Source organism: Myripristis murdjan, chromosome 6 (genome assembly GCF_902150065.1).
Source record: "Myripristis murdjan chromosome 6, fMyrMur1.1, whole genome shotgun sequence".
NCBI lineage: Eukaryota > Metazoa > Chordata > Actinopteri > Holocentriformes > Holocentridae > Myripristis > Myripristis murdjan.
The window spans coordinates 21483577-21511273 of record NC_043985.1 but is presented as its reverse complement, the minus strand read 5'-3'; the positions used below and the strand labels follow the sequence as shown (position 1 = coordinate 21511273).

At 42.0% G+C, this 27697-nt stretch overlaps 1 protein-coding gene across 1 annotated transcript; it reads right to left on the bottom strand.

Annotated features, from left to right (window-relative positions):
• Window positions 1-392: 392 nt before the first annotated feature.
• elapor2a (endosome-lysosome associated apoptosis and autophagy regulator family member 2a) lies at window positions 393-16588 on the bottom strand. Its single transcript, XM_030053131.1, has 22 exons — window positions 16289-16588; window positions 14404-14524; window positions 12024-12213; window positions 11781-11928; window positions 10634-10723; window positions 9303-9408; window positions 8933-9085; window positions 7207-7295; window positions 6851-7031; window positions 5544-5672; window positions 5282-5372; window positions 5077-5179; window positions 4756-4893; window positions 4035-4298; window positions 3438-3611; window positions 3141-3327; window positions 2609-2705; window positions 2413-2514; window positions 2132-2258; window positions 1856-2034; window positions 1228-1399; window positions 393-1102 (listed from the first exon to the last, which is right to left on the bottom strand). The coding sequence occupies exons 1-22, from the start codon at window positions 16382-16384 to the stop codon at window positions 1034-1036; spliced, it is 3006 nt and encodes a 1001-aa protein (XP_029908991.1). The 5' UTR covers window positions 16385-16588; the 3' UTR covers window positions 393-1033.
• Between the last annotated feature and the right edge of the window lie 11109 nt (window positions 16589-27697).

Sequence of the window (27697 nt, the reverse complement as noted above, 5' to 3'; positions counted from 1 at the left end):
AACAGTATTTCACTCTGTTCTTTGCCACAAAAAGTAAACCTCAGTGTTATTTCACCACGAGAAATTAGAGGGGAAAAAAGGCATTGGTTATTTTATTTTTTAGTGAGTGACAAACATGTTGATGCATTTCAGCATTAAGCCTTTTTTATTAGGCTACTGTTGGAATGCAGCCTATTTTCCCCCAAGTTGTCTCAAGGGAAACAACACCCTGAAGCTTTAAGAAATTTGCAATTAAAATTATTCGATACTTCAGTTTTAGAGCTTTTATTTTTTGCACATTTTCATCCAGTATTCGCACCTGAATGGCTGCCAGCCCTTGGGTTTCTGCAGAAAACTACAAATCTAACCCTGAGGAACATTTAGAAAAGGGGAATGAATCAACCAGGGTCCACTTGTAGACAAATACTTTATAATTTATTTGACTTAACATGGACAGTCAGCGTTACAATTTCATCATCTTGATCTGACATTTTCATTCTCAGTTGGCAGCAGAACATTTTTTTTTTTATTACAATAACCAGTAACAAAACAAAAGAACAAACAAATGAGAACAAATGCTTTATATGGCCAGGTTTTGTCTGTGTGTCTATGGGAGATGGACAGCCACTTACTCTGACAGTGGTGAAAGTACAACATTGACTCCAGAAATATTAGACAATTCACAGACTGAAATAAATACAAACAGAAACATAGGTTCTCTTCTTTACCTGAGCACTTCCAATACTCCCTCTGACATCAGTTTAAATCAGCATATTACCAGGTAGTCTCTATCACACCACCCATCCACACTTTACAGCTTTAAAGTACTATGCTTTGAGTTGAACGGCTTTCTCGTACCAAGCTTTAAGGCCACCATGTAAGTGTGACTCCTCTGAACCTGGTCCAAGGTGCATGGTGTGTGTGTGTGTGTGTACATACACACAGTTTGTTTTCCAGGTTCCAAAGCTCCTAAAGGGGGTGATTTGTTTAAAGGGGTGGCAAGTCTCTTGAGGGCTTGGTCTCTCCCTTCACTCCCTCTCGCTCCTCCTGCGCTCTAGCTCCATACCAGCGCTTTTGGATGAGAGGAGTTCAGCTGCACATTTTCATAGCTCTCTCCATTTCCCTAAGACCAGAAACAAACACATCTATTTGTAACACCAAAAGCAGGCAAAACATTTTGACTGAAAATGGTACTATATTACCCAAAGGCATTCACTTTGATTACTTTATTGATGCCATGACTCTCACCTTGGAAGCTATGGCTTTGAGTTTGCCCAGAAGAGAAGGCTTTGTGTACACCACCTCATCCTCCATATCTCCTTCATTATCCTCTCCCTCCATCACAGCACAGCTGTCAGCTCCTGGCATCTCACATTCCTTATTGGCAGACATCACCAGCCGAGAGTACTTATACTCCAACCTGCCAGAAAGACAGGGGATAAAAATCAATACTGTAGAAAAACACATCTTGTCAGAGAGCAAAGGCAGAGTGATATGGAGATGAATACTGTCAAAAAGTAGCATGTGATAACAAGGACAGATGGAAAGAAGAAAAAAATGAGGAAAGTAGGGTAGAGAGGGAAGGAAGAAGGATGAATTAAGGTTCCCATTCAATGTCAAATGTGAGATTCCTCTACTTTTTCAGGACTTTCTACAAATAAAACACTGAATTTCTATGATCTATATGAACATAACTTTTTTGCCCTAGCTAAAATGTCATTTGAATGAAAAAAACCTTAGTATACATTCAACACCTTTCCCTCAGAATACATCCAGGGTGAAGGGAAAATCAAGCGTGGGAAGTGAACATGACATGAACACAAAAGAAAATAAATATTAAATTTGGTGTATAACTAGTCACTGCTCTATTTTGCACCTTTTGTTCTTCTTCCAGAAGTAGCAGGTGAGGGAGATGAGCAGTACAGCAGTGAAGGCTGCCAGCCCTGCACCGAGCCGGATCCAGACCTCCACACCCTCACAAGGCAGCGTCTTCTTCTCAGGCAAGGACACTCCTCCCATACACAGCTTTGGTTCAGTCCACACATACAGGATGTCCTGAAGACACACACATGTACATAGGAGTGTGAAGAGCCCACAAGTACACTCAACATATATGCGTTCATATTTTGCATGCACATAGACAAACACGCACATGGTGTCCTCCCTTGCAGGCTCCCTCTATCCGATGGTAGTCACTCTCCGTGCACGTAGGACACGCCCCTGAGCTCTCCCATAAGAAGTTAAAGGTGCAGCCATCGCATGTTCCAGCAGGACATTGACTGTAATTGCAAACATAGACGGTCAATAATAAAAGACATCAAGCATCAGCAAGCAGCACCATCTGCAGGTAGAGGTTTCATATGATGCTTTGAAACTGACTGGGAAATATGAAAGCCAGAGTCAGTGAAATAGCAATCCAGATGTAATTAATACCTGGGGACTGAGATCTCTCCTTTGGTGCTCTTCTCTGGGTTACAGCGGAGTGTGACCACTGCACTCCGACCTGATTCACATGATGAGGTCTCCTCGAAGGAGCTTGCCAATAAAATCACAGCAAGCATGAAGGAAAATAGCCTATAGAGTACTGAATTTCTTTGACTGTAAATAAAGTGTGAAATGTTAGAGGTACCGGTAGTAGAAGTTGACATCAGGGATCTTCTTGGAGTTCTGGGGGAACAGATCTGGGCTTGCCTTGATTCCATCAAGTGTAGTCTCAACTGTCGCTCCTATTAATAACATACAATAGCATGAAGAGAGATTGTTTGTTTCTTCGTATGTGTTTTGTGTGCATGTGTAATTAACAGTTTGGAAATAGAGTTCACTAAAAATGCACAAAAAACACATTTTTTTCACACATCCCCTTAGTGCAATCTATTTTTCAGATGTAAATTTTGTCCTGGGAGTGCTGGGAGAAAAGGGAGATAATTTGGGAAAAAAAATTGGAAGAAAATTGGAAACCTCACCAAATCACACAGAAATGGGGACAGATGCAGTGCACCAGGGGATAAGTGGGAAATAAAATCTTTTTTCATCTTTTGGGTGTACTGTTCCTTTAAGTGAATTCAAGTAGTACAGCACAGTAAAAAAAACACATATCAACTTCAGCTCTCAGCACCAGTATTTACACTGCTGGCTGTATCTATATCTGTTCACACACTCACCAAGAAATGTGTCCGCTAGGTTAATGGACTGCGAGGAGAGTGCTGTGTGGAAGCCCCGTCCAATAGCTGGGATTATGGTTGACTGACAGATAAAGGTCTTCACAGCATTGGCTCCTTCCCCTCTCTCTCTCTGGGAGTCTGTGATGGATAGGTCTGTCACGTTGTCTGTGCAAACTGCCATATGACTCTGAGGAAAGAAAAAAAAATAGAGAGCAATCCGTGAGGGCAGTGTGGTGACGGACATAAGAGGTTAAAAAAGCGACAGTTTTCTCTTTGTATGTGTTCATCCCCACAAACCTGTCCTCCACACAAGCTGATGTTGAACTGGCGGTAGTATTTTGTTCCTTTGGACGTAAAGCTTGGGCCGTTCATCAGTGACCCCACAGAGCCGAGGAGGCTGAAGTCAAAAGACAGAGTGACGTTGCCCTCAGTGTGGGTGAAGTGGCAGTCACTGTAGCATAAACTGTGCTCCTGAAAAAAAAAAAGAAAATACACAAAATATTGTTGCAAGTCATACGAAAGTCACAACCAAGTGACACATAATATTAACAGAGCTTTTGCACTGCTATGGCTGCCTTTTGTGGAAAAAACTGACCTCAATTAAAACCACAGCAGACCTTTATCCTACCTTCAGTGATGCTGAAAAGATGCTGCTTATGAATTTGTATATACTGTAATTTTACATAAATGTGTCAAGGTTTATATTGCACTTTTTTTTTTCTTTTTTTTTTTTTTTTACATGGCCAGGGACTTAGAATGACAATGATCTGTCAAGCTTTACCTCTGTGCAATGCATCATATTTCTTGGAAGTTTATGTTTTTTCATTGTACATGGCCCCTGTTAAATAAAAAAACTAAGCAGATAGATAGCTAGAGAGATGCCACAAACACCACCTTGTCGCTCTTGCTGCCTGGTCCACAGGGCCTGCAGGCATCTGGGCCTGGAGTGGTGTGAGGGAGGAGGCGCGTGTTGGACGGACACTCTGTGCACTGATTGGTCTGTGAGTCTATGTAGTGTCCCGGTGGGCAAGGCACACACAGGGAGCTGGAGGCTTGGCCACTGAGGGCGCAAGCACGGCACTTAGAGGAAACGCCGTCCACAGCATTACTCACAGAGATGGAGAAGATGCGCACTACATCATTTACATAACGACGGACCTGAGGGGGAGAGAGAAATAGGTGCGTTATACAGTTAGAATACTGTTTGCTCTCTGCAAGTGTGTGTGTGTGCATTAGGGGTGCAAATTTCAAGGAATTACCTAGATCACCTTTTCCAAATGTTAATGAATGATCAAAAGCTTTCAAAAGCTAAATATAGCTTTTGAAAGTACAAAGTGCAAGTTTTTCAATGTTTTACTGGAAAAAATATGAAATAAAGTTTTGCACCATCTCACTATCTTGCAGTTGTGGTACATATATATATATATATATATATATATATATATATATAACTTGTGCAGAATTTAAATAATAACAGAGTTATACCAAATAGTCCAGTTACTACAAAGGCCGCAAACTGGTCAACTGATCATTTAACTTGATCAAATTCTTAACAGCAAATAATCAGTCACTGACTGATCGTTAATGGCCCTAGTCTGTGAACATTCATACTCACATCTGAAGGTTGGTTGGTTCTCTGGAAAGCCCATGTGTAGGAAACCGAGCCATTCTGTGTCATGACGTGTGTGTAAGACTGTCTGGTCTTACTGCCCTCCCATGACTCCACCACAGTGGTGCTCTTCCTGTTTAAATCCTAAAAACAGCAATAGCAGTTCCTCTAGGCAATTTTCCATAGAAAAGGTGGAATCAGCATGTTTTTTTAAGTAAGAAAATATATTCCACTTTAGATGCAGAGTGGGCTAGAGCCAAATCTCTCCTCCTACCATCTGCATTTTATTCAATGAAGCAAGAGACGTATTTTGGGGGCTCTTCTCACCATCATAAAGTAGAGCTCACAGTCAGCCGTGCACACTGTCTCAAATTCAAAGGTGATGCGGCCACACTCTGTCCCCGAATGGCTCGACATTGACATGGGAAGTCTGATGGAGGATGCAAATGGAGTGGAGGGGAAGAAAAGTGAGAAACAGATGGCTCAGTGAAAGAGTGATGAATAATGAGAATAATAGTATCACAGTACTCACTTGAAGCCAGGAACGTGGATGTTGAGGATGAGGTAATCATTATCTGAACCTCCAGCTCCACTCTGGATATGATCTCTAGCCACCTCCCAACCTAAAGGAGAGCAAGAAATATGTACATTCAGCACGCACTGGATTAGCTCTGGTCCAACACACAGAAACAGAGAAAAACACACACACAGAGAGATAGTGAGAGAAAGAAATGGAGTACTACTAAGCCAATTGCTCTGTGTTCCCTTGCCAACAGTGGATGAACAGCACCAACCATTCATGCTGTCACATTTGGAGTTGCCCACGTTGAAACAGGAGGTCTTCATGTTGGCAGGGAGAACGTTCCACCACTTGTACTCATAACCCAGGACAGGTTCTGTACCTGCAGGACACCGCTCACATGCTGCGGGACAGACAAAATCAAGAATGCAATTAGACAACCATACAACAGAGAGAAACAGAGGAAGAAAGAAGAAGCACACTTTGAGCTGTCTAATGTCCCGCCATGATCACTATCATACATTACATATATTCAGTTATGCTAAAGTGGGCATTGCCTAAGATAATTATATCGTATCTAAGAGCATGGAGGTCAATCTATCAATCAAGTTAATTTGTCACATGTAATCATATAAAGGTACAATGACAGTGAAATGTAATCCTACCAGGTCAAGTCCTTTTTATGGATTAAATAATTTAAATAGAATAGGAATAATAAATTAGTAAGCTAATATGCAGAAACTACCATATTATTACTACAGGTAATATGGTAGTTTTAGGAAAATCATTTAGTGTTATTTTTTACAAGAGCCCCTAGAGCTTGGCCAATACTGGATTTTTGGGGCCAATTATATGCATACATATAGGTAGAAACACACAGTTGTAGGAAGGAATCCTCAAATCGTAGTTGTAATGTAAATATGCACTGGAGGCTTGATATTTTACAGATGAACAATAAACTTAACCTCTTAACACAATCTGTGCCACCATCTGTTCAGCTGTGATGTGCGATTACGCCAACTCACTGATACACAAAGTACTGCAAACAATGGAGTCTGCTGGACAAATTATTTAATGGTAACACTTCTCAAATTATCTCTAGTGCTTTTTGCTGCAGTGTGTACTGTTGTTTTTTTGCCTATCAGCCAATACAAGTATATGCCAACACTGATATATCTGTGATGGGCCAATACTGGCAGATGATAGACCTGTTTCACAGCAGCCATTTTGACATGAAGTAGCAGGATGAACACAGATTCGACTAATGACATTAATTAGGACTCTATTCCATTTCCAGTGAGCCAGAATGCACAACCCGAGGCCTCTGGCGCCGTTAGACCTGAATGGAATGGAACCTGATTAGTAACACCTGTTTTTACCCACCTATTCATGTCAAAATGGTTGCTGTGGAAAAGGTCTATATCAGCAAGCTGCCAAAAGACACACACACACGCACGCACGCACACACACATACACAGACAGCTTACTATGAAGACTGTCCTACACAGCATACACCAAGAAGACAGGGCATAAATAACTGGCAGGGAGAAACACAAGACAAATCTACAGAACTGTCAGCACCTTTCTTCCCGTCTGAGAAGGTCCCAGGTGGGCAGGGTGAGCAGGTGGCTGTGTCGTTGTTGTAGAAACCAGGGTTACAAGGGGGGCAGGGCTCCCGTTCTCCACTTGGAGGCAATTTCTCAGCTCCAGCCACGTCCTCCAGACAAATCCTAGGCTCTATCCACTTGTAAATGACCTGCGTCTGAAAAATCACACAGACCCAGCGTGGATGGTGATGGAACAGAATAAGAATCATAATCACAGATGAGGACTCGCGCATGCAGGAGACATCCAGGACACAGAAAGAAACCGCCGGTGCTTGTGTTTCATCTAGTGGCGGCTCTTAAGAGAAATATTAGACTTTCTTCCTTTCTCACCTTGCCATCGCTGCCACATGCTGTGTGAATCTGGAAATAATCCTTCCTGGAACATGGCGGCCTGGCTTTACACACACCTGATCCCTCAGCTGGGTGTGCGAGTTGAGAGGAAGGCAAATATATAGAGGCATAAAGTGGAAAACAGGGGGGGGGAAATGTCATTAAAAACATAAGCAAAACAAACCCACATGAAAAAGAACAGTGAAACTGAATAAAGCACAACATACTGAATTTCTGTGGAAGAAATCTGATTAAGACTTTAACTAAAAACAAATGTATGAGAGCATCAAGTTCTTAGAGCAGACTCTGGTTTTGGCTTGCTTGATCTCTGGTAAGTTGCTCCAAAACTGAGCAGCCTTGACAGCAAAGGACTGATCAGCTTAAGTTTGGTGTCTAAAATGTCACAGCAACCTAACATCCACCTCGTCCATTCAATTCTGACAGGAGACTCCGCTGAAAAGACCACACTGAGGCCCAAGCATCATACAATATGCATAATACAGTGTCATGAATTAAATATGTAATATGTTCTGAATATTCTAGCCTCCTCGCTGTCTCACAGGGAATGACCTGCTCTGGGAAGCATGTGCATTTACAGGGCCATATTACAGTAACTTACATTTTCTTAAGCTGATGCAAACAGAATTCATCGATGCCGTTTAAAGAAGAGACACTCAAATTATGAATGACTATAGAATGGCTAAAATATTTGCAGTAAATGCTTAGTCAAAAAAATTCATTTCTTTTTTTACAGCAAGTGTTTAGATTTCTTTCCAATATCACATCACACTGGGCATGATACTGACTGCTACATCTCTCTTAAGAGAGGTTTGAGTCCAAATTAGGTTTTCGGTATTTTTCCAGTAGAGAAGATCTCTGAAATGTCTCCTATTGTGTGTTGATTTGGGAATAGTGCTGTCTGTCAATCAGGATCCAGCACAGTGACATTTGGGAACACATTCAGATAACTAAGATATACTGAAAAAGATCACAAAGCATATTATTATTATCCCAAGAAATAGCACATTAGACAACCAATTTGCAAGAAGTGAATGTAGGACAAATAATAAAAATAAAAATCATCTGCGGAAATCTGCTGCTCACTTGTAAGCAAAAGGAACCCAAGTCTTCCACGCTCAACTAAAAAGCAAGCTTGTTCTAGGGCATACAAAGCACTGATAACAAACACTAAAGTTTGACTAATATAGCTGAAACTAGGACAAACCGCCTCTGTGTGCTATGGGTGTGTGTGTCTCTACGAGCAGCAGCACTGATAACAATTACATGGAAAACCGCAGTGCAGTTTCATTAGGTTGCTCCAGAGATCAGAGGAGGTCCGATTCAGATTTGACATGGCAAATATGTACACATCTGCTCTTGTGTGTGTGTCCATGTGTGTATGTGTGTGTGTGTGTGTTGTCAAAAGGAGTGAGAACCCCCCACGCCCAAAGCAGTCTAGTTACGGTGACACTGGGAAATTAAAGACTTTCGACATCGAAAGGCGTTAATAAAAGTATGAGACTTCCCATTAGCACAAGATATGTATAACAGAGTCTGAGATATGTATAATAGCTTTAATGATTACTGCTATGCTATGTAATAATAATAAAACTGGGATGAATGTGGGTTAGGGGTAAACCCTTTGAGGCTTGATGTTTGGACCCTTTAGACGGAGAGCCGGTCCAGACCACCTGCACAGTGGTAACTGGGATCTAACAGTACCTACGTGCGTATTGCGTGCTGGTGTTACAGGGGGTGCAGGAGCTAGCACCGCGGCCAGAGTAGGTGTCCCGCGGGCAGGAGTCACATGAGGAGGAGCCTGGGACTCGACTGAAGGTCCCTGGCTTACATGGGAAACACTCTGATGTATAGGCAACGCCTGGTGGAGGCAGACAGGGTAAAGAAACAGAAAGTGATCACGAAAATACATGTTTATTGCTCTGACAGTGCACTTTTGAAGAACTGTGTTATAGGGGAAAATGAGAGTGTGAGTGAGAAGAGAAGAGAAGAGAAGAGAAGAGAAGAGAAGAAAAGAGAAGAGAAGAGAAGAGAAGAGAAGAGAAGAGAAGAGAAGAGAAGACTGATTAGACCCATACCTTCGATCTGGACATTCTTCAGCAGCACAGGCTTCACCACTTTGGTCCCCATCAGGACCCCTCCTGTCCTCCAGTACAGGATGTTGGTCCCAGATTTCAGGTTTACCTGGAACACACATTCTCTGTCAAACCTGACATGGACATTATCAGCGCAGTATTTCAAGAAACCAATCTGGCTTTGCTTTATGCTATCTTGCTTCGATTAATGAGATCTTCCATCCTAGAATGTCTTTATTCCGCAGATCAGCTTCTGCATCAAGCAGTGCCGTTAATCCAAAATGGTCCGGTTATGATAAGCGGCTAACAGGTGAATCTAATCATATGCTCACAGGCAGGAGGGACTAAAGCCGTATGTCCACCCCCACACTGGCAACAAATACTGGATCTTAAGAGCTGAGCTGGTGCCACCTTTTCAGTGCAATGAAAATCAAGAGAGAGAGAAATGTAAAATAAAAATAAAGCTGTGTTTTGCATTTTATGAAATGAAAGGCTAAAAATAGAGGAGGAAAGATGTAATTTAACTGACTTAATTGGATTTATTTCAGCTGACTTATTTCATCAGTCCCAGTTGCATCAAGGGTGTAATCAAACTTTAACAAAGAGCACTGTGATGAAGTCTTATTTGAGTGGTCTACAGCGTGAGCAAATTAGAGTAGCACTAAACTAAGCTGCGATAAAAAAGGTCAACCATGCAGAATACATAGAGCACTTCCTCTGATTGAGCTTAAATTGTAGAGAAATATGTTTTTACATTCCTCAAGTTAAACCTGGCTGGCTATAACTAATAGCTAAAATACAGATGAGGCTTAAAAATCATCAAAAAAAAAAAATCTGGCGTGACTAGTACTAGGTTTTAGCCCACATAAATACTAATTTCCACAAAATTGGTGTGAGAAGGTTCTTAAAAATAAACTATAGAAAAGGAAAGGAAGTATTATATTCTCTCAAAAGACAGGGCTGGGTCCTCATAAACAATTTGTTACTTGGATCTCTGGGATGACTTTCAAATATTTCCAAAAAAATAAGTATTACTTTAACATTCCTCACATTATCCCAAGCTAATGTTCATTCTTTTTGCATCTAATGAAGACCTGGACTAAGTACAAGAGGAAGATCACGTCACAATGTGTCTGGAAAGATACTGGAGACAATCACAGATGACCGCCTCGTTATGTTTACCAAGGCTAAAGGGAGAGGCTTCCTGCTTGTACCCACTCCTGTCTGGCAGCCCAGCCTCTATTCAACAAGTTTATTTTGCGAGTCGCTACTTTTCCTCCCTCTGTGGGTTCTGCTCACTTACACTGCTTGACTGAATCACTGTCAACACGTACCGTGTGAGTAGCCCACTCCCCGTGACTGGTGAGCTTGAGCCACTTCTTATCTGCAGACTGATCCATCTCCTGACACTGGTCATTCTGGATCTTTGTAGACACAGACACATACTATCAGTGTCCACCAGCTGACACATGAACCTCTTGTAAAGAAGCTTTTTGTGAGTATTTATATCATAGAAATTGAATGATTTAATTTGATTAAATTTCTATTATTTATATACACAGAAACAACATGGTGAGAAAGTAACTTTTTTTTTTTTTTTTTTTTCCAGAAGGTGTTTTTGTCCCCTTATACTGATTATGAGGCATATTGGTCCTATTCATGGGAAATTTCATTGAGCCATGAAAGGCTTGCATACTGGCAAATAAATGCTAAATTTGTCCCACTTAGGTTTTTAAACCGTTGTACACCACACATCCCACACTTTTTTCACAATGCTGCAAATTGACCATAAGGCTCGTGGAAGAAAATGGGGCAGGTTTCTCCACTTTCTGTCCCCAGCTAGTCCCAACCCAGAGTTTTTAAATGGTATTTGCAACTTATTTTTATTGTTGTCATTGTTGAGACAGTGGTGGCTGTGGGGTTTACATTTTCACCTACTGCTGGCTGCACGGTGTCAGCATTTTCTGCTGCAGGCTGCATCCCCAGTTATTTCCTGATTAAACACTTCCACTGTAGAAAAGTAAAGGTATACATTTACCTCTTACTGTGTTCATTTGCCTTCTCTGTGGTAAATCTAAATATTTCCCATAGTAAATATGCTGAGTATGAATTTATATATGGAAAATGCTAATCACAGCAGAGCAGCAGATTCACTTCTGTGGAAGTGATTTTGAAGAATCTACTGTAATAGAAGCCAAATGAAGCCAATAATTGCCTAACAAAACTACTGCAATGAATACTTTCCAATCAATAACCTAACTTGAATAAATTGGTGCACGACTGCTGCATGGGATGGGGCACATGATAAAAAACATTTTGTGCCATTAACTGTAACCAAACACTATCCATCTGTGTTTCATAACCACTTATTCCTATTCAGGTTCACCATGTAATGGGTAGAAGGCAAAGAAAAAATATGTCTATACACTAAACTCAAGAGGTGAATGCTACATGAATTGCTGATGAATAAGTGAAACTCACAAAGAATTCAAAGAGCAGGTTTTTGTCTGGATACTGGTACTCAAAGCTGATGGAGCCTTGTTTCTTCAAATGGACAGCATAGATGAGAGAGACCATGCATTCATCCCTGTTGGACTCCAGATAGTTGCCCTGAGGCACCCAGGAGGAACTGCGGGGCACACATGTACAGTACATTTTAACAGGTTATGTTGCTTTCTCACTTTCACAGATTCAGTTTTTTTCCTGTGTGTCTTACACGCTCACCTGTTGCAGGTGAGTCTGTCATCTCCCTGCGGACCGTTGTCCAGGGAGGTTGCCAAGCTACTGAATCCTGCAGGCATGGAATCCCACTGGTCAAAGCGAATACCGCTGCCTAGAGAGTAGCTTCCTGCTGCACACTGGGTGCACTCCTGAGCCGACATCTCCAGGAACTCCCCGGCCTCACAGGAGAACGCTAGGGGACAGAGACAGAGGAGGTGTGGAGGGGAGGAAGAAGAAACAGGGTGCGACTGCAACCGCTGCCAAGCCTCCTCCATGTTTTTTGTGGTAATATAAAATTAAAAACATGTGATGCCAGCATGAATGACAAATGGTCATGCAAATCTCAGCTGCATTCAGAATTATGTATCCATGGTGACCAAGGACCTTAATCCTCGTCCTGTTAGGTCATGGGTTTGTGTGCGTCTGTCTGTGTGCTTTTTCCACTCATCCAAAACAATGTCTTGTCCTCTGTATGTGGCATTTTTAAGACATGTATCTTTTTCCTCATACCTGACTTTGTCAACTGATAGCTTCATTCAAAACCACACTAACAATGTGTGTAGGCGTAAAGGCATGAGCACTGTGCACACAACAGGTAGGTATGCACAGGTCGGGGTACATACAGTACATGCTTCTTTCAGTGTTACTTCTAGAATTGGGAGAGCACCCTCGACCCCCCTAGGGTGACACAGGCTACAGATTACATATTCCACACTTGTCTTTCACACTGAAAAAAAAATTTCTTTATTATTTTAAATTCTTTTGAACTAAACTTTCTAATTAAAAAGGCAACAGCCTACACTAGCAACAGATTTACAAACATAAACCAAACATTTCCTTTTCATTTTGAAAAGAGATGTAATGATTTAGTATTGGAAAAAGGCTATGCAGGCTTCTATCAGTGGTGAAATTCTGCAGCTACAGACTTTCATTACCTTCCTCTTATTGTAAGAAAGCAACTGACTTCATTTTTCTGCATGACCAAAAACAAAAATAACCTTTTTAAAAAACTTAATTGAGGGAGTGCCGCTGCCCAAGCTCCCCTCTCACTATTCAACTAGCGTCTCCTAAAAGTTCTTAACACTAAAACAATGATGACTGCAACAGTTCTGAGGAAAAAATACGAAACTCTTTCTCAGTGGCCTTCCAAGGGATCCAACCAGGAAGAAGGAAACAGAAAAGTGCAAAAGCAACAAAGTGGTGGTGAGATCACCGGATCCCTGGAAGGCTTTTATGTTTTCACAGTGCACATATATATGACTTGAAAATACAAATGTCCTTAAGCAATCTGGGGGGAAATACCGCTTCACTGGAACAGCAAGACAGTTAAAGTGAATAAGCATCCCACGGCATAATCTGTGCCATACCTCATAATGTTCCAGTGTTAAGACTGTGTATAATATTCAAAAACATATTTTAATTTTCGAAATCATGCCACAAAGTTTGATATCATCATTCTTGCAGAGGAATACCTACCTAGTCTAGCCTCCTAATGAACAAACTTTTTCTCAGCTATTGTATAAAAAGGATGTGTGAGTGACCTCTTCTACAACCCAATAGTTTACGCACCAGTTTTACTATTATAATCTCAAGGAAATCATTCACAAAGTTGTGCTGTGACAGGGCTGGATTAATCTGTTCAACGGGGGTCTAACAAACTGCAGATTCACATAACCACCGCACAGAAAACAAGTGCTTCACAACACTTCCTCCCTGGCACCATCATGAGCTTCACACGTCTGTCACAAAAGGACAGCCACTAAAAAAACAATAAAAAAATACAAAATAATCCAAATGAAACAGGGCACTTCACTACCTACACCCTTTCATTAGAGTTCAACTCAGCAGGTATCAGTCACCATGGCAAGACAGAAACACTGACAAAGCATGTAAGGCTTAGTGACTGGGCCACCTATGAATAACACTGTCCATTTCCAAAGCAGAAAAAAATAATCCTCCCATTCTATTTATTCACTTTCTATGTATTTTAGTGTTTTATATCCAAGATAGGTCAGATTTGGTCAGATTTCCAAACAGGTGCAAGGTCACCCGGGCATCTATTGAGGAGTACCAGCAACTGTCACCAAATACCCCATATGACATGTCGCATATAACTATGCTGCAAAAACACGTCCCATTAAAAATGTGAGCAAGGACGTAAGCCAGCAGAGTGTGGGTAAGTGACAGTGTTTTCGCTCTGAGGTTATTGGCCTGTGGCTTTCCACTGTGGTTGGCTGGAGAGTATCCAAACAGGGTCAGTCAGGTTGTGGTAGCAGGACATTCCAGGCCACTGATAAGAAGGTGAGATACTCCCAGACTCTCACTGACACGCACACGCATACATGCACACACGCACACACACAGACACTTATTGTTAACTTACTGCACTCTGTGCCCCGCACTGGCTCTGGTAGTCCAGTGCAGGCTCCTGGGGTCTGAGGGATGGCCACCCTCCAGCGTGATCCCGTGCTGTCACACTCGGTGTACTCGTAGTAGTAGTCATTCTGCCCGACATAGACACACACAACATCTGCATAAGAAATCGGTCTCCACAACAGTCTCGAACCCAAACAAAGCAAGAGCAAATGTAGGCCAAAGCCTGGTAAGTAAATACCGCACCACAAAAGGCCTCTGCCCAAATCAGAGCCCTGAGTCATCTCACTCTGAATGTTTTGCAAATCAAATCGAGTCCGCTGCTGCATTACCACCCAAACCTGAATTCAAAATCCAGCTGCCCAGGCTTGCAAAACATGTGCACCCCTTTATGCAGCGTTATCTCTCTAGTCACAGACACTCTTCAGCCCTGGACACACAACATTCCATCTCCACAGTGATGGGAACAGGGTCGAAGGCAGCAGCGGGCAGGCAAAACAGCTGGAAGCATGGAAGTAAGGGCGTTAATGTTTTTAGGTTCGCAGGACAAACAATTAAAAGCTGGATTATTGCAACTCTGATTTGTGATTTGGAGTGAGCCCATTAGTTTGATGTAGTGCAGATGTTCTGCCCTCCACAGTTTCTCATATCCATTCTGTCCATAAAGGAACGACTGGAGCCTAATTTAGGACACTTCAGATCATGTTGCTGTTAGATTCACAAACCAGTTGTTGATGCTACAGTGCACGCAGGCTGTTTTTCTCTGGTGTCTGTTAGTCTTATGACAAACTGCACTCACACTGATAATAAAGGACCAAACATATGAGGCCAAGAAGCTGAATCACAAGCATTTGTTTCCCATTACAAACCACACTCAAGATTATTTTCTAACACCACACGGGTACCACATACACAAATATTTGCTCTGATTCAAGTAACTGAAACCTACAAAGGATTGTATTCTGAACTCTGCAGCACTACACCCTCCCTATCTCTCATGACTCACTCCCACAAGAGCTGAGGTCAATCACTGACAAGGCAAACTTACTTTATTCCTCTCACATCAGAGCTCAACAAGAGAATCTCGACACCCCCAATGCCTTTCATGAAATCTAAAACCAGATATCAGCTCAGGTGCTGTCATCCCAGAGAAGCTGTCTCATGCTGTGCATCAGAGATTCAGTATCAAATTGTGAAAGGCGCAGAGTACATCTGAATCTGAACAGGGGCAGTGGCTTATGATCATATAGGCTGGTGCAAGAGAGCTATAGCAATCTCAGTGCCAATGTGACAATAATGATTGAGCCTGTGGGAATGGAGCTGGCATTATCTTGAGTCTGTGTGTGACTGTGCTGCAAGCCCAAAGTTAGGAGGTGTTGATCTGAGACAGACAGGGGGAAGGAAAGGCCAGTCCATGCAGGAAACTGATAACACAGGCACAGTCTCTGCACTGAGAGGTGAAGTTCAACATACACCAGAGCACATTAAAGACTAACACCCTACTACACACCACCACTCCCCATGCTCCACCATGTTGTAACTTGCTCTCATTAGAGGAAAAAAAAACACACACACACACACCCACACACAAAAGAACACAATTGTTGTCATCCCACCTGCTGTGAGTGAAGATACCGGGGAGGTGAGGGATTTTTGTTGTTAAACATTAGAGTAACTACAGGAATGAATCCGGAAACGTGTCATCAATTCTTAATCGTATTTGATGTGGTCACTGGATTAACAACTCACTGTCACCGCCTGCGTGCAAGCAGTCCACTAGCCAAGCAGCACGTTTGGCGTTTTTTTTTTTCTTTCTAATTCCCATCCTTGTTTTAACGCTATTAAGAAAAGACAGAGAACCAGCATGAAAACATGGAGATTGTGGCATCTCTCACCTCACTACACTGTCGCTGTCCTTTGGCTCCGTCAATCTGCCGGAGTGTGCAGAGGATGAGAGCGCAAACAGCAAGGAGCCAAGCCGAGGGCTGCATTGTGGATGATCGATGGGGGGGAAAACAAATTCGATCCAGGAAAAAATAATTCTGTCATAAGCCTGAGTCAGACACCCGCTTGGTCAGATATGAATGAACATCCGTGGCGGCTGCGTCTTGGAGGCAGATGAGACTGTAGCCCTCCTCACCTGCGATACAGACTGAGCGCTCCACCGCCGCGTCACTATGATCAAGCCAGAGAGAATAAAAAATACGACTTCCGGCGTTAACTTTCAAAATAAAACACGTACATGTAAACGAAGGGATCTGTTTTTACTCTGAGGTTACCAAATAATCACATTTAATCTTAATTGTGCCGTTTTTCCTCTATCGTGTTTAGTGTAATAATTCCACTGAATATTTTGATACCATTTTACTCTTCTCTACGCTCGAATTATACTTGGTTGTTTTCCTAAAACATGACACAGTTTCACGCTTTCATAGCCTATTGATAAATCAAAGAGGATGCATTGGTAATGGCGATCTGAAGTTTTTAAACGTAATCATCATCATCATCATCATCATCATCATAAATTCACATACTACCCGCAACGGCTATGTAACAAATATGTTTTGTGAATGAGATCGCTGAGAGCGCTGGCTTTTTTCAAAGGCGCTCGTTGAATCTTCACTCGTGTAGTTATTGCAGCATGTCCGGACCATGTCTTCCTTCGCCACCAGAGGGAAGCCAAGCTCTGCCTTGTTCATTCAGCTGAAGTCCACCTTAATTCATGCAACTTGGTCCAGTGAACATGACTGAAGGTACTGTGGGTGGCTTGATGGGTAGGGAGTTTGTCCTTCACCTGGGAGACTCGCCCAGGTTCTCAGCAGCCTGCCTTTTTTGAAGTGTCCATGAGCAAGGCTGTGAATGCCCATCAGCTGTTTGGGGTTGTCAAACCCTGAGCTTTGGCCCACTTATGGAGGAGGGTAAGCAAAGATGTGTTTCTCCTCTGGGGCTCAATGGAATATCACAAATAAAAGAGGTCAGCCAGTTTTCTGCTTCATGGCAGGGTGTGAATAGTTGGAGCTAATGGGTATAATAAAAGCCATATGGGTTAATGTCTAAGCCATTACTATTATACAGCTATCATGCAATATAGGCTATCAGAAGCAGGGAGCGGAACAAAAGTGACACAAGAGTGTTATGCTTGAATATAATTGTGAATTTACTGAGCTAATTTAAGGCCTTAAATTTGCACGGTAAGACACAATGCTTGACATTATTTTTTTTCCTCTCGTTATTAGTGGCATTGTTTAGGTCTCACATTGCCCTTAATAGATCCTCTAAGGCACGTAATTGCATTTTTTGTGTAAAAAGATACAAGATTTCCCACACATATCTTAGTTGCATTGTTATAGCTACTGTTGCATTCAACATTTTACGCTTGTGCATTTGTTTAACTGTAAGCTATGAAACATTACTGCTGTTTTGAATATTGTGCTTACACTTTTGTTTGTTTTAGACTGAGGACTGTCTGTTGTCTGTTTTCATTGTTTTATGTTGTTCTGGATTTTTATTGAATGTTGGGATCCTTTCCTGAATCTGAATCTGAAGTAGGTTGCAGATATTGTTTGCAGTCAATATACGTTCTGTAATTCCCCTTCTGTTAAAGGTTCCTGTCATTGTACAACTGTAATTATTCAAGCCATCACTGAGCTTACTGCACCAATGTGCCGTTAAGTTATACTCAGTCGAACACAGTCTGGTCCTATGGCCAGATTGTTAGTATATTTAAATCACCACCAAAGGGCTACATGGTAAATCTGCAAGGCCCTATTACCATTTATGTCCATTATGTCCCTCCTTAGGTGTCGATAAATGTATTACTGTCTTAACAAGGTCCACAGTTTCTCTCAGATATGACCATTAACTGCTCTGCTCCTTGTAAGATGTAATTACTTTCAGGGTGCTTTCACACAAAGTGAATGTCTTTATCAAGCTTATGAGGTTCTGTCCTCATACTATAAATCTAATGGCCTCTTCGTATTCTAACAACATGATCAAATTATAGCAGATGAAGTACACACATACACCTAATATGATAGTGTTGAAGATTAAATAAAATGAATAAATAAATAAATAAATAAATAACATGCATTTTTTCATGTGACTATACTGTCCCTTTAAGCCTTTAAATAGTGAGTGACAGCTATAGCTCTGTTTACATCCACAAACAAAAGGCCTCATGCATGTTTCATTGTCACACCTTTGTTCAGTTTGTCGGGGTGTGCCACACCCACAGCACAAAGCTGCTTAACGAGAACTATTTGTGAGTACACAGAGAAAGAGGGATGGCACAAAAATATAGATGGGGTCTGTGTATTTTCCGTCATAGCAGATTTGTGTGCGTGGTGTCTCATGTTCCAAAAAATGAATAGGGTTTTTTTTTTTATTATAATAGATAATAAATATGTTTGATGACAGAATAGGGCATGTAGTTCTACAAGCTAAGGATTACAAGCCAAAGCTAAACCCAAACCAAATAGAAGTAAGATGCTCTTTGTTATAGAAAAATATGTATGAAAAACACAAAGAATAGTCACTGCTAGAATAGGCTGGATGAGCAACTGATAAAAGCCTGCTTCATGCAGTTGTATGAATATTTAAGTAGCAGCCACCCAAGAGCGGTTGACCTGGGTTTCTCCTGTCTCGTGCATTCTGTGGCCAGGGATGCCAACCATCTCTCTCTTCCTCTCTTTCTCTCTCTCTCTCTCTCTCTCTCTCTCTCTCTCTCTCTCTCTCTCCCCCTCTCCCTCTCTCTCTTTCTCTCTCTCTCCCTCCTTTCTCTTTCTCACCTGAAGCCTATCGCTTACAGTGCTTACCTGTAACTTGAGCTCTCATATTCAACCATCTGTAACACCCCACTAACCTTTATATTCTGGCAACGGGTCTGTGATCAGATGTGTTCATTAATTAATAGTGCTGAAGTGTTGGGCAAATGTAATAGTAGCTGACCCTGAATCAGATGGTAACCAGAGCTCTGTTGGACCAATGTGGCCCCGACCCCAATCTCCAAAGTCACAACAGACCAGGGACTACCTGTTCAAGTAACGAGACACCGAGCACCACACATGCATGCGTGCACACACACACAAGCCCCCTGAGACACCTATACACATGCAGATTGTCAGGCAGGCAGACACAAGGCTGTGAGCGACTGAGGAAAGTGGCCCTCACCTGTGTGTCACCTCAGAGAGAGCGAGAGAGGTTGAAGCTGCTCAGAGGTAACTTGGCTGGAGAGCTGTGATCTGAGAGAGAAAGAGACACCCAAACAGCAGGAGAGAGGGACAGAGCAAATGATGCGATGACAGGACGACCTACTGACCAAGGGACTGCCCGACACCATCTGAACTTTTAAGCCTGAGTATGGGATTCCACTTTTTTTGACACGAAGAATCCTGTGTCGCAGCGCCCGCATGGACAAGTAATGGATCTGTAATATAACAAGAAGGCCCACACCAAAATGGACCCTACGGTAGGCAGCTATGTCTACAGCTATGAATGTCCTTCCTGCATGAAGAGAGATTTTTATTTCATACAGCACTTCACAAGACTGGACAGAGTTACATACAGTTTCAGAGAACTCACTGTTTTCCCACCCATAGGGTATAATTATACTTCTTATAATTATTCCCCAGACTCCATCCCAGGGTTTGACAATGTATAAGGAACGTCTCTGGACCAACTGTTAGGTGGGAACCACCTGATCTGCCGGATGCCGGATGTAAAATTAGGATTTGTTTTACTCTCTGTCTTGACTGCTGTTCAGTCTGTCAGTATGCATGAACTACCTTGCTCATCTCTGCGCCACTGTTTCGGTAATCCTTCTGATGTCACCACTGAATCAACACCCTCTCAGGAGCTAAACAGCTCCAGACGCAGCAGAGGTGACAAAGGACATCCAGTAGCTGACCCAGTTATTTCCCAGCCAGAAGCCCAGTCAGGCACCCTTGGGGACAAGCAACATCAGAGACCTGTCAGCTGTATCTCCTCAGCCTCCACCAAAACCAGAAACCTTAACGGTACCAACTCTAACTGTCACCTGCAGGACACAGAGGATGACCCGTGCTTTGAGTCACCTGTGGCCTGCCATAGTCTCTCCCAAAGCTCAGAGGATGATGACCTGGAGGTGGAGTTCAGTCCCGAGCTGGGACACAAGTACCCTCAAATTCCCAGGCCCTCTATTATAATCAGACAGCCCAAGGTAAGCAGGCTGGACCAGTAGGACCAGATAAATGTTGAGGCCAGAGATAAAAATTAGAGATAAAAACAACCACAACACTACATCTATTTTGGGAAAAGTATGTTACAAAATGCTCAGTTTTCCATAACTAAAATGTACAATATGCTATGTATTAAATTTTGATGAAATGACGCCTTAAATTATAATTAGCACACTAATTCTTATTATGAAAGCAATGATATTGTGAGACTGGGTATCATATTATTAGAATGGTAGCTACCTCATTTTACATTGTGATAATTTAATTTGGTTGGCTGACGTTTTTTAATTTTTTTTTTTTTTTTTTTTTTTTTTTTTTTTTTACACAAGAGCTACTTAGTTGATTAGGGCTTTAATGTAATACACTGTGTCACCACAAGAGGGGTGTAGAACCAAAATAAAATAATTTACACTGTGAGTATATGCTTTGATTCTGAGCTTATCTCTTTCTGTCAGAATTTAATTAAGCCATTTCACAACAGACTGTGCGGCTAGATCCTCGCATCAATCAGGTGTAAAGCCCTTAAATTCAAAATGCACATGTGCACACTCACACCCACTTTCTGCGGTCAGTGAGCTCAGTAACTGTGGATAAGATGTCAGTGATAGTGTGTCATGAGCTCTTGTTCAACACGATCTGGTTCCTTGATCTCTCTCTACAGACTCTAGACGTATCTCTGTTTGTGCATGTGTGTGTGCACATGCTTCTGTGCTTGTGTTTGTTCCTTTGTGCCTTTCTTTTTTAGCGATGTCACCCTTGTCAGTCTTGAGCAATATTTTTTGAATAAGAAAAATGTACAGAGAGAAAAAGCCTGTCTTTTTTCTTCATTCCAAGATGAAGGTGACATTATGTGAGCTGTGCCTACAGGCTAATCAATAATGCTGATCAGCAATCGGAACAGCAGGAGAATGTGAGGACAGGCGAGGACAGGCGAGGACACATTTTTAGAGGAAAGCTGACATTTACAAATGCTGAGAACTTAACCCGAAGGGAGACATTTCATCTGCAGATGTGCATACATCTGTATAGTGCACTGTTTTAAGACAGAGGACATGTTGATTTGTGTTTTTTTAAATGGTGTAAATAAAAAAAAGTGTGTCATTGCTATTGTCTCTTTTAGTGAGGGTCTTTGTGTTATATCATGGCCTGTGCACAGTGATAGTGTAATGGCATGAGATGCAAGCCAGTGATGAGAGGTTTAAATCACCAGACTGGCTGAAACATTGGGGCAATTGTAACATCTAACTTCTTTAACAATTACTGTCAAAGTGCCCACGAATGAGGTTGTGACCTCCACAATACAACTGGAGTGGAGCCGCTCACAGGCCAGCAGCACAATACTATAGTTGTAGTGGACAACTCCCAGATGTAAGGCGGTGAATTGTGTGCAGCCTTCCCTTCCCTTCCCCCACCACCACTCCCCCAGGCCACTACTGTATCGTCAAGTGTGTTTCTTTATAGGCAATTTGTCTGAATGCTTAAGGTTTTGAACATTTTGAACTTTCAAAGGAAACAGGAAAGAAGTTTCACAATGTCGAGTTTGGCAACACGAATAATGATGTGTAATACCCCGTATGCTTCCTCACCGAGCTGTGATCTCCAGAGCGATTCAGAGAAGACTGACTAAGCCTGTGTATTGACCCTTTCTCTCCATTTCTCATCAGCTGAGCAATCACAAACCATACACAAGCCATGTGCTTGCTCATGGGAGAGATTCTGATTCATGGGATGAGCCAATATCTGTTGGGCCTCTGTAAAGTGCCTTCAGATAACCTTTGTTGTGATTTAAAGCCATACAAATAAAATTGAATAGAATGGAAAGCCTTATGATCCCTGACCTCAAAGCAGATCTGTTGTAGAGCTCAACGGATTGAATGTAAACACACTGGCATTTTAAGGCATATTGAATGATAACATTGTAAAAAAAAAAAAAAAAAAAAAAAAAAAAAAAAAGGAACAAAGTCAATAAAGGCATGAGTAGGAATGTGAGGAATGTGAGCATGACTAACAGGTGACTAAGAGCAGTTTTTTATTCAGCTATTTTGTGACTGTCCAGTAAATCATTGTAGTGTTTAATTCTTCTAATCTAAGTGTTTTTGTTAAGCTATCCAGCACGACAGATGTAGCTTTGATCTGCTGTGACCCGAGCCTTTAACTTTGTGTGTGTGTGTGTGTGTGTGTGTGTGTGTGTGTGTGTGTGTGTGTGTGTGTGTGTGTGGTTGTGTGTGGGTGTGGGTGTGGTTGTGTGTGGGTGTGGGTGTGGGTATGCTGGTAAGCTATGTGTGACAGTGCCATTGTCATGTTTATCTCTGACCTGTTCCTCAGAAGCGGATGTGTTTATGGGCCACTTGCTTTATCTAGAGTAGAAACTACTGTCATATCTGAGCTCTCGGTGCAGTAACACACTGGCACAAAGACCATGCGGCACATGAAAGCATCTCCAACCATAAATAATCACGCACAGGCACAGACACAGGCACGCACAATTGTACTGAATCCTGAACACTGTTATTAGGCAAATAGCGGGGCTGGTTTGAACAGCGTAGCAAAGAACACACACATTCTTCTGCCATACGACAATCAGCAATTATCTGACTATCGGCCCTAACACTGGCCTCAAACTGCTCCTGTACATCAGTCCAACCATCTAATCTCAATACATCTATTCGGCATGTATTCAAAACCTTTTCCTGTCCAAACATAAGAATGTCTTGTTATGTTGCGTATGTTAATTTAGCAACAACTTAAAAAAGGTCATCAACTCTGAATGCTAGCATATGATGACTATAATGACTGTAATAACAACTAGCCACACTTATATTGGAAAATCCTTAACTTAGGCCTACATCTATTCCATATAATGTACAATGGTCTACACTGGCTTGAAATGCAGCATTACTTTACCAAAAATGTTTCTAAAACTGAGTTTATGTGGGAGTTATCCCCAATTATATCCCTAATTATAGACTTATATGTAACACCATCAAGTATTTTTGTATGAATCAACAACACAATGGAATTAAAAAAGTCTGTTGTCATACTGGACTTTTTTACTTTAAAAAATCCTGTGTATTAAGAGCTCTCACTTTAAATTGTAATATAATTAAGTCGTGCTTTATTCCATGTCATGCAGCATGTGCTTATTGACTTGGAACTGGATGTATCCATTAAATTAATGTGTTTGTTATTCAGCGATGACCTTCCAGTGACTGACAGTATCCCTTTGTGTTCCCTTCCCGATGTTCCCATCAGGATTCAGAATTGCAGGAAACGGCATCTGACAGGTCGGACTACAGAGGGACAGAGGATGGAAGGTTATCAGGTAGGGAAAACAACACAAGCTTCCTCCTCGCCTCTCTCCTCTCTGGTCGCCACCTCAGCTCTTGCACACTGGATTTGTCGGGTGCAGATAAAAAAAAAAAAAAAATGGAAAAGTGCTGGCTCGAGTTGTACTCTCTGCTGATGGAAAAAACAACTTACATTTTATGTGGAGAGAAACATATTTGTGGAGAACGACCAGAATTACCCTCACTCTGTGTGAGAACATGATCGGGTTCACACAGATTTGGCCACAATTTGTCTGACTCTTGAACTGTCACTGTGAAAGAACTTTGGTTTTCCATTAGCTGCCTGGTTATGAGTGATTAGGGGCATTTCTCTTTGTGCGTCTGTAGTACATAACGATGCAGAGGAAAGAACAGCCATTGTGTGTGGTTTGTGTGTGGTTTGTGTGTGTGTGTGTGTGTGTGTTCATTCACCTTCTGAGAGCACTGAGTGCTGGCGGTTACCTTGGCAATAAGTCTTGGGGCAAAGCATTGGGAGGGGTGGAGCTGAGTGGCTGATTAATAATGTGATTGAGTGTGTACATTGTGTGCACATGTTTATGTGTGCGTGTGTGTGCATCTGTTTGTGGCAGTGCAGTGCCTGCCAGTAGGCCCATAGCAGAGTGTGTGCAACAAAGCCTTGGCATGGATAAACCAAGGCTGCCCCATCTGCAGTCCATCTATTGTTTTCCTTCCCGTTCTGATAACATTACAAAGGCTGGATTTGCATTGGCCAAACTGATTGGCAGGACATCACACTGGCACTTCCCAAATCTCGCTGTGTGTGAGTATAGGTTTCTGTTTGTATATCAGATACTGTTCATTTCATGCAATATATATCACATGCACTGGAAATACAGTAACGAGAGAAGGGGCATTATTTTCTGTCGCGGAGGGTGGAAAAGACAGACAGAATAGGTTAAACTGCACTGCAGTATTGTTCTTAATGCTTCACTAACCTTGTTCAGTGTTCTAGATGCTTTTAAAGGATTAACAACTTAAACCATGTCAGTGTAACACATACACATAGTCGACAGATACCCTACCCATAGAAACAGAGAACATCTGCTCCCTAAGGGTCACTATATCTCATATCAGCACGCTGAGTGCTGTACGTCCTACAAATGGGGGGTCTGTTCATCCAGCTGATAGAGATGTGGTCACTCTTTATTCCCACTTAACAATACAAGCACACTTTGTAACCCCACTCCCCTCCCACCCCCCTAATGACAGAATGGGAGAGATTATGACGCACTGGGCAAGACAAGTAGAGATCTCCCCTCTGCCTCTCTCTCTCCCCCTCTCACGCACACACACTCAGTTGTCACACTGACCTTGACTTCCGCCGGTCATGGCGTGTGCGTGTGTTTTTGGAAGGGCCTTCCTGCTCTCTATGTTGGAAATCCTGCTTATTCAGCTTATTCACACAAACACACAGACAGGCGGACGGATGGAGAGACAGAGGGACAGACAGATAGATAGCTCTCCATTATGTTCCCTGCCTCTCCTAGGGATTCGCTCACGCCTGCTCACCTCCCACGTTTGACCTCGTTTCTCTTTTTGCTCCTGTACAGTTTATTGTTAACTAATGTCAAAGTCATTCTATGTGGTGTGAAGGAGAACTAGCAGGAGTGGAAAGTACTTGCTATTTATGTAGAAGCACTGTTAGTTTGCTACTGCTTTACTCAAGCAGAAGTAGAAGTACTGCTGCACTTAAGAAAAATCAAAAAGTAGTTAATTTAAAATGTACTTGGAGAAAAAGTTACTTTTTCAGAACAATAACTGTGTTAGGTGTGGTCATCTGCAACCTTTCATTGTTCACCTTCTAGTTGAAATTTGGAAATGACAAAAACAAGAACCAACAAGGGAGAACTAGATTCCTCTTCCCATCTTTGCTGACTAGCCGTTCATTGTGAAAGGTTCCACTATCTGTCACCGATCATTTGGTTTAAAATGTAGTGAGCAATGCTCAAGCATAAATGTACTTATGTAAAAGTGACATGTCTGACTTTTTAAAAAAATTACAAGTACACAGAAAAGCTACTCAATTACAGCAACATGAGTAAATGTAATTGGTCACTTCCGCCTCTGAGAACTGGCATTTATGAATGTGTGTACACATGCAATGGTTAGTATTATATAGTAGACTATATAATACAGTATTCTCCTCTAAAAGGTGAAACAATAAAGATTCATAAGCAGCCACTTGTGTGTGATAAAAGAGATATGATGTATACTGGGCAGCACTAGCTCTAACTTTGGTCTAACTCTGTGGTTTGTGTAACTTTACTGTGCTGTAATGGAGCCATCTGCGCTGATTCCTATTGGCAGTCATTAGGCTAAGTGGAGCGGCTCTGGAGAGCTCAGTAAATCTGGGTGGCTTGACCAGTAATGACAGCCTCTGAGGCTTGCAGTTATATTACCTTGATCTTTGCATGTGCTCATACGCATGACATGCAAACACATGCAAACACGCACGTGGACTCACACAGACATCCACTCACACAGGAATGCTTGCAATAAAAGCAAATGGCATGTGGCCTGTAATTTGACTGGTGTACTATGGCTTTGAGTGAATCTGTTTTCATGTGAGCAGAGTGGATTTACAGTGATATTCACCCAGTATGAGTGACAGGAATGTCTAGTGACACTGTACCAGGCGGATAAGAGTAAAATATATCTATAGTATTACAGGAAACAATACAATTAGTGATGAGTTTGGCACATTTCTAAGGTATTTCTCTGGGTTGGTTGAAATACAAAGAATCAGAGAGGGACACCCCTGAAAAAGAAGTAGGAGGAGTGTCAGAAATTATTGTTGCCCCGTATTTGGTTGTGATTTGATATGTTATTCTGCTTGGGGCAATGTCAAGGTTAATGGTAAAAAAAAATAGAAGTGGTGACAAGCGGGAGGAATAATTGTCCATGATAAAAAAAAAAAAAAAAAACACAATAGAATAGAAAGAGCAATAGAATGGCAAAATAAGAGAGTGACACAAAATCAGCAAAATCAGCTGATAGAAACAACAGGGAGAGAGAGAAAGAGTTTGAGTGGGAAATGGATCTCAGAAACAACAGATCATTTCACAAGTGCGCTGAGAGGCTGACGCAGCACTGGCCTCGCAAACCTCATTCAGCAAGGCACCATGGTGTGTGTGTGCATGTGTGTGTATGCATATGTGTGTGTTTCTGTGCGTCTGTGCAGAGAGGGACAGACATGGTGTGAGTCATCCAGCAATGATTGAATTAGCTGAACTTTGGCTGCACACTCGCAGGGAGAGAGAGAGAGAGAGAGAGAGAGAGAGAGAGAGAGAGAGAGAGAGAGAGGGCAGGAGAAGCAGAAAGTAATACATTGTACCCCAGGAACTGGTGAACACATTCTGGGAGACAGACAGGCTGATAGTGGGAGTGTCGCCCAAGCTTTATTAAAAAATCACCAAGTTTTATTAAAGACATGCAAACAGCCTGCACACACCCTCACAGATGTGTAAACCCACATGCATGTACACACGTAAACTCATAAAACGCACACATACACACACACACACACACTCACGGTGACCTCGTTGGCAATTTCTTCCAAAACACATCTGTCACAAATGTGGAATATTACTAGAGTACAGAGTTTTATCTTGCGGTTGCTCCACCAGTCTGTTGAGGTTGCATGCCCTAACTGTTGCTGTGTCAGACATGAGGGAAAGAGAAAATAGTGGAAAGAATGTATTAGCTCTGTTTTGGACGAATCGAGGCAAAGTGAAAGAGGGAA

Bases quoted from the DNA above. Each gene is read 5' to 3' on its own strand.
- elapor2a (XM_030053131.1), bottom strand. From the start codon at position 16,384: ATGCAGCCCTCGGCTTGGCTCCTTGCTGTTTGCGCTCTCATCCTCTGC. The intron at 10,724-11,780 runs GTGAGTTTCACT...GTGTCTACAAAG, and splicing joins ACCTGCTCTTTGAATTCTTT to ATCCAGAATGACCAGTGTCA. The intron at 5,180-5,281 runs GTGAGTACTGTG...ATCCTCCATCAG, and splicing joins ATCCACGTTCCTGGCTTCAA to ACTTCCCATGTCAATGTCGA.